Here is a 10,311-nt window from a genome sequence, read left to right as displayed (position 1 = left end):
GGACCCCTCCTCACTGTTTCTGGAGCTCAGGACCCCGGCTGGCATCTGAGGCTGACCTGAGCTCACTGTGGGCAATCCGGCTACACCCTGAAACTGAATTCAGGCTCGGCTCTCTTCTCAGGAGGATGAAAATGCAGTGAGGGAGGGACTCCAGATTTTAGTTTATCTCCTGCTCCGGGGGGTGCCAGTGGGTGCCTCTCCCTCTCTGTGTGGCCTCGAGAGCTGGCACCTGGGTGGGTCTGGGTTTGGGGCTGGTGTCTGCTCCAGGGCTACGCACGGCTCCTGGGGGGATTTCCAGGCTGAGCCCATGTCCAGCTTTGGGCTTGGCCTGAGGTCCATCAGAGGCCACTGTCCTCCCTGGAGCAGGATGAGGCGTGGCCGGGGCCGGGGCAGGCTGCCCCTCCAGAGCCCTACCCTCGTGCGTCCCCAGGGGAAGCAGCAGCAGGTGGGGGCGTCTGTGAGGGCAGGGCCTGCTGCAGGGCACCCTCCCTACCTGGGCCTCATTCCTTCGGGGACAGTCATTCCAGGCACTGGGCCAGTCCCTCCATGCTCCAGGGGACCGGGTTCCGGCAAGTGTCCCCGGCTGGACTGGTGCTCCTCAAGTTCTAATTACATGTAATCCAGAGCCTGGCTTAGGCCAGGAAAACAGGGGGATTAGGATCAGCGAAGAGCTCCCTGCCGCGGGGTGGACCCCGGGCCCCACGGGAGCTCATAGGCTGCCTGCACACGGGAGGTACAGGTGGCCCAGTCCTGGGTGGGCTTGGCTGCCTGGGGTGACAGAGGCCTGAGCTCTTTGGGGACCTGTGGCCATCTCAGTCCACACTGCCTGGGGAGGAGTGGGGTCCCGGGAATGAGAGACTGGTAAATGCTGGTCATGGATCTTCCAGCCCAAAGCCCCTGTTCATCCTGGACTTTGTTGGCGGGTGGGGGGCACTGGACTGTGGTCTGGAGGGCTGGGTGGGCCCAGAGTCTGCCAGGACACGCTTCCGGTGGGAAAGCCCCTACCCTGTCCCCTTGGGCCTGGTCCGCTAGTGGCTGGGAGGGGTGGGAGGGTCGCCCTGGGTGTGTTCTGCATTTGGGTAATTGGGCTGCTGCATCCTGAGGAAGGCCAAGTTTGCCCAGGGAGTCATAAAAAGATAAATGCAGATAACCTGAATCAATATTTTCCCACTGTGGTCTCCACGAGCCCCCACAGCTGTTTTCTTGATAATCTGGCCAACGCCCCCACCTCTGCCCCTCCCCTGCCCTCCGCCCTCTGACGGCCCACTGGGGCATATAAGTCCCAGACTCCAGGCCGGGGTGCTCTCCCACAGTGCCCTTCAGAGCCGCCATGGGGCTGCGACTGGCCCGCCTCGTGGCCATCTGCCTGGCCCTGGCCTTGGCTGGAGGCTCTGAGCTCCAGAGAGGTGAGAAGCCTGGTGAGGTGGGCAGGGGATGGGCAGAGAGTGCTGGGACAGGAAGGCAGGCATCCAGGAGCAGGCACAGCGCCTGGGAGTGGGCTGGTCCCCTCGGCCTGGCATCCGCTGGACTGCGTACACTGGACAACCGGAGTAGCTCCTGCCTGGATGAATTGTTGCGGCCCTTGCTGTCCCTTTGAGCTTGAGAGCCTGGCCAGGGGGGCCCAGGGGACCCCACGCCCAGTGGAAGATCAGCAGAACACCTGAGGGGTGCTTCCGGGGTGGGGGAGTGTGGGGTCCCAGGACAGCCCTGGCGGGTCAAGGCCTAGGCGGCACCTCTGAAGAGGGGCTGTGTCCACCTGGTGAAGGGTCATTCAGCCAAAAAGACTAGGGAACCTCCATTCCATCAGGGCTCTGCACCAAGTGGACAGAGTGACCAGGGTGCCTGACAGTCGCTCGGCCCTCACCGCCCGCTGGGTCGCGCCCCAGGCCAGGCAGCTGGAGATGTGCTCCTGGGGCTGAGACCCCGGGCCGCGACCCAGGCCTCAGAGGTCCGCCTGCAGTGGGGGGGCCTTCTGGACATGGCTACCTCTGGAGCCAGCTTGGGGCGGACTGGGGCAGAACTCCCTGGGCCTGGGTGGCTCACCCCGAGCCCCACGGTCCCCACAGAGGCCAGACCCCGAAGCCATGGTCACAGCGTCTGCAGCACCTGGGGCGACTTCCACTACAAGACCTTCGACGGCAACGTCTTCCGCTTCCCCGGCCTCTGTGACTACAACTTCGCCTCCGACTGCCGAGACTCCTACAAGGAATTTGCCGTGCACCTGAAGCGCAGCCAGGGCCAGGGTGGGGGCCATCCTCAGGTGGAGTCCATCCTGCTGACCATCAAGGATGACACCATCTACCTCACCCACCAACTGGTTGTGGTGAATGGGGCCATGTGAGTGGCGCTGGTCAGCGTCCCATCCCGTAGCCCCTGTGAGGCCCGGCTGCTCCGGCTGGTGGCCGGGGGAAAGCCCTGAGGGTGGACTCGGGTCACAATTCCCTCCGCACACACTGCTGAGCCCCTGGAGGTTGACAGGGGTCTTCACCCGGGAGCCCCTAGCTGTCCCTCCCCTTGGAGCTGGCCAGTGGTCCTGGACTGGGGTGCCTGGAGGCTGCCAGAGCTGTTCCCCAGGGTAGAGTTACAGGAGCTGCCCACCCTGGCTAGCTATTGTCCCTTCATTGTCTCTGGGACAATGAAGCCCTCTTAAATGTATTCCTGTCCAGCGGGTTCCCACCTGCGGGCCTGCCCTCTTCCTGCTCCAGGGGTTCTATTTCCTACACTGGACTCTAGCTGAGCTCCTGCCAGGCCTGGGTCATGGTGGGTGGAGAGCAGGAGGCCCCTGGGTGAGGCAGGTGCCGGGGGGAGGTCCCCGAGAGCATCAGGACTGTCTAGGGTGATGAGAGAGGGCCTGGGAGGGGGTTGGGAGGCTTGGCCTCCTTCTGCCCCCTCTCTCAGGGCTCCTGGGAGGGCCCTGCCCAGGACAGTGCCCACAGTGTGAAAGGAGATGAGCAGTCTGAGCCGGTCCTGCCCAAGGAACCTGGCCAGCCCAGAAGAGGTGTTCTCTGGCCACTGCTCATGTGCCCCCTGGGCCTGGCCAAGTCTGTCTGTGGCCCCAGTGTGAGGCCAGGCCCGCAGCTATCCCCCATCTCCCACCATGCACCCAGCCTCAGTGCCCTCTGGGCAGCAGGACCCCGAGAGGACAAGAAGGGTGGGCCCTGGGCCAGGGGCTGGCAAGTGACAGCGGTGCCCCGCAGGGTCAGCACCCCACACTACAGCTCTGGGCTGCTCATCGAGAAGAACGAGGCCTACACCAAGGTCTACTCCCGCGCTGGTCTCTCCCTCATGTGGAACCGTGAAGACGCGCTCATGGTGGGTGCCAGCATCCTGGCCCCTGGGGTGCAGGCTCCTCCCCCAGCCAAGTCCTGGTTGCCCTTAGGAGGGTGGAGGTGGTGGAGACAGCCACAGCACCGTGGGGGCTGTCTGGCCGTGGGGGCTGTCTGGCCCTGGGCTGCCTGGCCCTGGGCTGCCTGGTCATGGGGGCTGTCTGGCCCTGGGCTGTCTGGCCCTGGGCTGCCTGGCCCTGGGGGCTGTCTGGCCCTGGGGGCTGTCTGGCCCTGGGCTGTCTGGCCCTGGGCTGTCTGGCCCTGGGGGCTGTCTGGCCCTGGGGGCTGCCTGGCCCTGGGGGCTGTCTGGTCCTGGGGACTGTCTGGCCCTGGGCTGTCTGGCCCTGGGGGCTGTCTGGCCCTGGGGGCTGTCTGGCCCTGGGCTGTCTGGTCCTGGGCTATCTGGCTCTGGGGGGCTGTCTGGCCCTGGGTTGCCTGGTCCTGGGCTGTCTGGCCCTGGGGGGCTGTCTGGCCCTGGGGGCTGTCTGGCCCTGGGGGCTGTCTGGCCCTGGGGGCTGTCTGGCCCTGGGCTGTCTGGTCCTGGGCTGTCTGGCTCTGGGGGGCTGTCTGGCCCTGGGGACTGTCTGGCCCTGGGGACTGTCTGGCCCTGGGCTGTCTGGCTCTGGGGGGCTGTCTGGCCCTGGGTTGCCTGGTCCTGGGCTGTCTGGCCCTGGGGGGCTGTCTGGCCCTGGGGGCTGTCTGGCCCTGGGCTGTCTGGTCCTGGGCTGTCTGGCCCTGGGCTGTCTGGCCCTGGGGGCTGTCTGGCCCTGGGTTGTCTGGCCCTGGGTTGCCTGGTCATGGGGGCTGTCTGGCCCTGGGGGCTGTCTGGCCATGGGGGCTGTCTGGCCCTGGGCTGTCTGGCCCTGGGTTGCCTGGTTGTGGGGGCTGGCCCTCAGCTTTCCCCCCGGGAACACGCTGCTTCTCGGTGGTAGATGCCCCTCTTCCCTGCTGCTCCTCATTAAGGTGCCAGCCTGGCCTAGGGCTTCCCAAGGCCTTGGGCCCACTCACCTGCCCACTTCCCCACAGCTGGAGCTGGACAGCAGGTTCCAGAACCACACCTGCGGCCTCTGCGGGGACTTCAATGGCCTGCCGTCCTACTCGGAGTTCCTCTCTGAAGGTGAGCGCTGGGCTGGGGTTCTGTGGGGTGGAGGCAGGGGTGGAGCTGCTGACCGCTGACCGGCTGTGCCCCCAGGCATCACATTCAGTGCCACTGAATTTGGGAACATGCAGAAGATTAATAAGCCTGAGGTGGTGTGCGAGGACCCTGAGGAGGTGCCCGCTCCTGAGTCCTGCTCCAAGCACGTGAGTCCCAGCCTGAGGGGTCCCCATCTGTGGGTGCTCGCGGGAACCCTGCTGCGGGGAGGGAGGGGAGCTGTGAGCAGTTGCCCACCCCCACGTCCTTCCTGCCAGCGTGCTGAGTGCGAGAGATTGCTGACCGATGCGGCCTTCCAAGACTGCCAGGCCCGGCTGCCGCTGGAGCTGTACGTGCAGGCCTGCATGCAGGATCGCTGCCGGTGCCCGCAGGGTGGGGCCTGCGTCTGCAGCACCATCGCCGAGTTCTCCCGTCAGTGCTCCCATGCTGGCGGCCGGCCTGGGAACTGGAGGTCGGCCTCCTTTTGCCGTAAGTGGCCCAAGACAGAGCCAGCGGCAGCATGCCTGGGTCTGGGGAGCCCCGGGCAGGTGTCTGTGCCAAGTACCCAGGTGCCACAGCTGTGGGGAGCCAGGTGACTCCAGTGGCCTAGACTGAGGCCCTTGGACATGGCCACCTGCCACCGTGCTCTGCCCTTGTGGGATTGCCTGTTCACGAGCTGCCTTCGCTTCCAGCCAAGAGCTGCCCCGGGAACATGGTCTACCTGGAGAGCGGCTCACCCTGCGTGGACACCTGCTCACACCTGGAGGTCAGCAGCCTGTGCGAGGAGCACCACATGGACGGCTGTTTCTGCCCAGAAGGTTGTGCTGGGGGGGGGTGCCTGCTGAGTGGGGGCGGGAGCCAGGCTGGCAGCCCCGCCCTGGGGAGAATGGCATGGCTGAGCCGCCCAGGGTGACTTCACCTCCCCTGCTGTCCCAGGCACTGTGTATGATGACCTCACGGCCAGCGGCTGCATCCCCGTCAGCCAGTGCCACTGCAAGCTGCACGGGCACCTGTATGTGCCGGGCCAGGAGATCACCAATGACTGTGAGCAATGGTGAGTTGCCGATCCAGGGCACAGGGCCTGGAAGGCTGGAGCGTCCCCGAGCCCTGACCCTGTGTTCTGATGGCCGACAGTGTCTGCAATGCTGGCCGCTGGGTGTGTAAAGACCTGCCATGCCCTGGGACCTGCACCCTGGAGGGTGGCTCCCACATCACCACCTTCGATGGGAAAAAGTTCACCTTTCATGGGGACTGCTACTACGTCCTGACCAAGGTGGGTGGGGTGGAGCTGGGGGCCCTGGGCCCTCCCAGCAGGGGACTGGCTGGCCCTTGAGAAGAGGGGGGCCTGGGGCTGTCCCTAGGGTGGTGAAGGGTGTTGAGAAATGGGCTTTCCCTTCTAAGTCACTGTGGAGCCCTGGGTTCGGGGCTGGGCCCTGCCTCTGGGCACAACCCTCCTGCCTTCCCCACACAGGGCGACCACAACGACTCCTTCACCCTCCTGGGCGAGCTGGCCCCCTGCGGCTCCACGGACAAGCAGACCTGCCTGAAGACAGTGGCACTGCTGATAGACAGGAAGAAGAACGTGGGTGCCCTGCCTGTCCCCCCAGGGCTCCAGGTCCTTGGAGCCTTCTCAGCCCTTAACACCCTTGGCCTTTCTTGCAGGTGGTGGCCTTCAAGTCGGATGGCAGCGTGCTACTCAATGAGCTGGCAGTGACCCTGCCCCACGTGGCTGGTGAGGGGAGGGGACCCAGAGCTGGGCTGGTTGGCTTGACCTGCTGGGATGTGGGCAGCTGGGGGCCTGGGGCCCAGGAGGCCGGGCAGGGGAGGGTCCCTGTTCACTGGGCCACGCGGGCCTCTGCGTGGGTGGAGGGAGCTCCCTGGGGCACCAGGGTGCTGTGCCCTCACTGCGCCCTCCTTGCAGCCAGCTTCTCCATCTTCCAACCCTCCTCCTACCACATCGTCGTGAACACGGCCCTCGGGCTGCGGCTGCAGGTGCAGCTGGTGCCCGTCATGCAGCTCTTCGTGACGCTGGACCAGGCTGCCCAGGGGCAGGTGCAGGGTGAGTGGCCCCGCCTGGCTCTCCCCGCCAAGGTGCCCCAGCAGCCCAGACCCCTCCCAACCGTGTCCTGGCCCCTCAGGGCTCTGCGGGGACTTCAATGGCCTGGAGAGTGACGACTTCAGGACGGCGGGTGGCCTGGTGGAGGCCACGGGGTCCAGCTTCGCCAACAGCTGGAAGGCCCAGGCCAGCTGTCACGACAAGCTGGACTGGCTGGACGACCCCTGTTCCCTCAACATCGAGAGTGGTGAGGCTCGGCTCCGCAGCGCGCCCAGGGCCTGCCGTCCCCGAGCTCTGGCCGGCGAGGCGGGCAGGCGGGGCTCCTGGTGGGACAAGGGGTGGGTGAGGGTGGGTGGGTGATGGCAGCCTGCCAGGCTGGGTGCCAGCCCCTCCACCTGCTGTGTCCTGCTGCCCGGTTGGCTTAGGGTGGCCCGTGGTGGCAGCCTACCAAGTGACATGGCGGGGGTGACTGGCTAATGACTGGGTGGTGACCCTCGTCCAGAGATTGGCCTGGAGCCAGGACAGTGTGCCTTCCACCCAGCACCCCACAGCACCTGGTGGTTCTTGGCCCCTTGGGGTGGAGAGAGAGGAGGTAGCAGGGTGCACCCTGCCCAGAGCTTCCAGGGTATTTGACCAGAGGGACTGAGGGGGCCAGGGCTTGGGGCCACATCTGCTCCAGCCTGGGCGAGCCAGCCGCTGGACCTGGCGCGTGTGAGGGGCCTGGCCTTGCTGAGGCTCCCACCTGCCTCCCCAGCCAACTATGCGGAGCACTGGTGCTCCCTCCTGAAGAAGACGGAGACCCCCTTCAGCAGGTGCCACCTGGCCGTGGACCCCACTGAGTATTACAAGGTCAGTCCCTCCCCCATGCCATGTGCCATGCCCAGAGCCTGGTGTGCCCAGTGGGTGACGGGTGTGTGTGCTGAGTGCACAGGGCGCTGGGTCGCGCCCAGGGCTCCACCTCACTGCCCCCCCACCCCGTTTGCTTTCCAGAGATGCAAGTATGACACCTGCAACTGTCAGAACAACGAGGACTGCCTGTGCGCAGCGCTGTCCTCCTACGCGCGGGCCTGCGCCACCAAGGGCGTCATGCTGTGGGGCTGGCGGGAGCGCGTCTGCAGTGAGTGCCCCCTGAGGCTGGGCCCTGAGCACGGGTGGCCCAAGGGAGGGTCACCTCCTGCAGCTGGCTCCTGGCGGGCCCCTTCAGGGACCAGGGGTGGGGGTGTGGGCAGGAGCTGTGGCAGCTGAGTTCAGGGTGGGTGTCCCTGGGCGGCTGCCCTCCCTGGTCTCTTGGTTGGATGGGTGCTCTGCCCTGATGGAGCGAGGCTCAGGGACCGTCTCCGGGGACGGAGCTGGGAGCTGGTCTCTCCTGCGCCTCACTCTGGTCCCTTGGTTCTCTGCAGACAAGGACGTGGGCTCCTGCCCCAAATCTCAGACCTTCCTGTACAACCTGACCGCCTGCCAGCAGACCTGCCGCTCGCTCTCTGAGGGGGAAACCCACTGTCTCAAAGGCTTCGCGCCCGTGGACGGCTGTGGCTGCCCTGACCACACCTTCTTGGACGAGAAGGGCCGCTGTGTGCCCCTGGCCAAGTGCTCCTGCTACCACCGAGGCCTCTACCTGGAGGCGGGGGAGGTGGTCTTGAGGCAGGAGGAGCGCTGGTGGGTGTCTGGCCTGGGCAGGGAGGCCTGGGGGGGCAGGTCTGCCTCTGGAGCTCTGCTCTGAGCTGAGACGTGGTGCAAATGGGCCTGGGGTGGGGGACTGGGGGGGCCGCTTCCCCTGACTGCCCCCTCTCCTTCGCAGTGTCTGCCGGAATGGGAGGCTGCACTGTACGCAGGTCAAGCTGATCGGCCAGAGTAAGTGGATGCTGCTCTGTGCATGGCCACCGCCCTTTGGCTTGCTCCCCTGCTCCTTCTCCTGCCCACCCGTGCCCGCTAACTTCAGCGTGAGCTCAGACAGCCCCTCTGTCCCACAGGCTGTGCGGCCCCCAAGATCCTTGTTGACTGCAACAACCTGACTGCCCTGGCCACCCGGGAGTCCCGCCCCACCAGCTGCCAGACGCTGGTCGCTGGCTATGTGCGTGCTGGGGAGGGTTGTGGTGGGTGGGCTGGGTGGGCTGGGTCGGGTATTTCTGGCTGAGCCATTGTGGAGGGAGCAGGTGGACTCCTCTATGCCCTGTCCACCAGGTCCGGATGCTGAATCCTATGGATACTGGATTTTGTTGACACTGCCCCTGTTATTGGAAGGAAGTGGTGGCCTATGGGCTCCCTGGGAACAGGGGCCAGTTTAGCGGCTCTAGGCAGGCCACCTTCACCTGTCTTCCTGCCCACATGTGGGCCGCAGGGGAGAGGCCTGGGGCAGGGAGGGCTTCTCCCATGGTGTCCTCCCACCTCCCAGAGGGAGCTTTGGTCTCACTGAAGCCCCCTCTGCTGCCCCCAGTACCACACGGATTGTGTCAGTGGCTGTGTGTGTCCTGAGGGGCTCCTGGATGACGGCCGGGGGGGCTGTGTGGTGGAGGAGGAGTGCCCGTGTGTCCACAACAAGGACCTGTACTCCCCTGGGGACAAGATCAAGCTAGACTGCAACAACACCTGGTAAGTGGCCTGCTGAGGGTACCCTGCTGGGTCCTCCAGGGCCAGGGTGGCTCTGGCTCAGCTGATGGGCACTCTCTCATGTCTGCCCCTGGTCCTGGAGCAGAGGTGGGTGCAGGGTATGTCTGGGCTGCTGTGGGTGCTGGTGGGTGTCCTGCCTGGGCTGCCAGGCGTCGTCTCCACCAACCCAGGGGCTGAGCAGGCTGGTGTCTGAGCAGGGTGGGCCCTGGGCTCTGGCCCCTTCAGGTTTCTCTCCTGTTCTCAGCACCTGCCAGAGAGGACGCTGGCAATGTACCCAGTTCCTGTGCCACGGCACCTGCTCCATTTACGGGAGCGGCCACTACATCACCTTTGATGGGAAGCACTATGACTTTGACGGACACTGCTCCTACGTGGCTGTCCAGGTGAGGCCTGCCCTCCCCATGGTCCCCGCTCTACCTGCTCTGAGATGCCGAAGACCTTGTGGGAGGGCCAGCCCGTCCTCTGCCTCAGGCCCCACCTGGTCAAGGTTTGGGCTTCTGGCTGGGAGAGGGGTGGGCACGGTCCAGCCCCCTCTCCAGTTCTGTGACCCTCCTGCTGAAGTACCCGTGTGTGCACACGCATGTGTAATCAGGACAAGCCTGGCTGGCTGGCCAAGCCCTGGCACCCCCGGTGCCACTGTTATCCCCAGCCACCCGATGAGGGGCTGCCCTGGCCAGGTCAGAGTTGGAGCTAGCTGACCTCACCCACCGGCCCCTAGGACTACTGCGGCCAGAACTCCTCAACAGGCTCCTTCAGCATTATCACTGAGAATGTCCCCTGTGGTACCACTGGTGTCACCTGCTCCAAGGCCATCAAGATCTTCATAGGGGTGAGTGCTGCCCCTCCCTGGGGTTCCCAGAGCCCTTGGGGACCCTCGGACGCTGCTAGTGACCTGCCTCTCCTCTGGGCAGAGGACGGAGCTGAAGCTGGAGGACAAGCGCCGGGAAGTGGTCCAGCTTGAGGAGGGTCACCATGTGGCCTACACCACGCGGGAAGTGGGCCAGTACCTGGTGGTTGAGGCCAGCACCGGCATCATCGTCATCTGGGACAAGAAGACCACCATCTTCATCAAGCTGGCTCCGTCCTACAAGGTGGGCTGCCCCGCCTGCCAGCCCTCTCAGGGCCGCCCCTCTGTGGCCTCTGAACTGTGCTGTCCCCCCCAGCTGCCTCGCCTGTGAACCCTTTGCGCC

At 65.5% G+C, this 10,311-nt stretch overlaps 1 protein-coding gene across 1 annotated transcript in view; it reads left to right on the top strand.

Moving 5' to 3' along the window:
* The first annotated feature begins 1,330 nt into the window (after positions 1-1,330).
* Positions 1,331-10,311, top strand: part of LOC143390597 (mucin-2-like) — a 29,759-nt gene continuing 20,778 nt past the window's right edge. Inside the window, 22 exon segments of the mRNA XM_077108617.1 lie at positions 1,331-1,406; positions 2,067-2,337; positions 3,198-3,312; positions 4,353-4,443; positions 4,519-4,628; positions 4,737-4,947; positions 5,151-5,276; positions 5,395-5,512; positions 5,593-5,731; positions 5,930-6,040; positions 6,121-6,190; positions 6,380-6,517; positions 6,597-6,761; positions 7,269-7,363; positions 7,505-7,631; positions 7,915-8,170; positions 8,313-8,365; positions 8,485-8,585; positions 8,949-9,103; positions 9,366-9,504; positions 9,840-9,950; positions 10,033-10,212. Coding sequence (XP_076964732.1) covers positions 1,331-1,406; positions 2,067-2,337; positions 3,198-3,312; positions 4,353-4,443; positions 4,519-4,628; positions 4,737-4,947; positions 5,151-5,276; positions 5,395-5,512; positions 5,593-5,731; positions 5,930-6,040; positions 6,121-6,190; positions 6,380-6,517; positions 6,597-6,761; positions 7,269-7,363; positions 7,505-7,631; positions 7,915-8,170; positions 8,313-8,365; positions 8,485-8,585; positions 8,949-9,103; positions 9,366-9,504; positions 9,840-9,950; positions 10,033-10,212 — 2,958 coding nt within the window.

This window comes from Callospermophilus lateralis, chromosome 2 (genome assembly GCF_048772815.1).
Source record: "Callospermophilus lateralis isolate mCalLat2 chromosome 2, mCalLat2.hap1, whole genome shotgun sequence".
Lineage (NCBI taxonomy): Eukaryota > Metazoa > Chordata > Mammalia > Rodentia > Sciuridae > Callospermophilus > Callospermophilus lateralis.
Note: the sequence above shows the minus strand (reverse complement) of the source record. Positions and strands in the feature narration are given on the sequence as shown.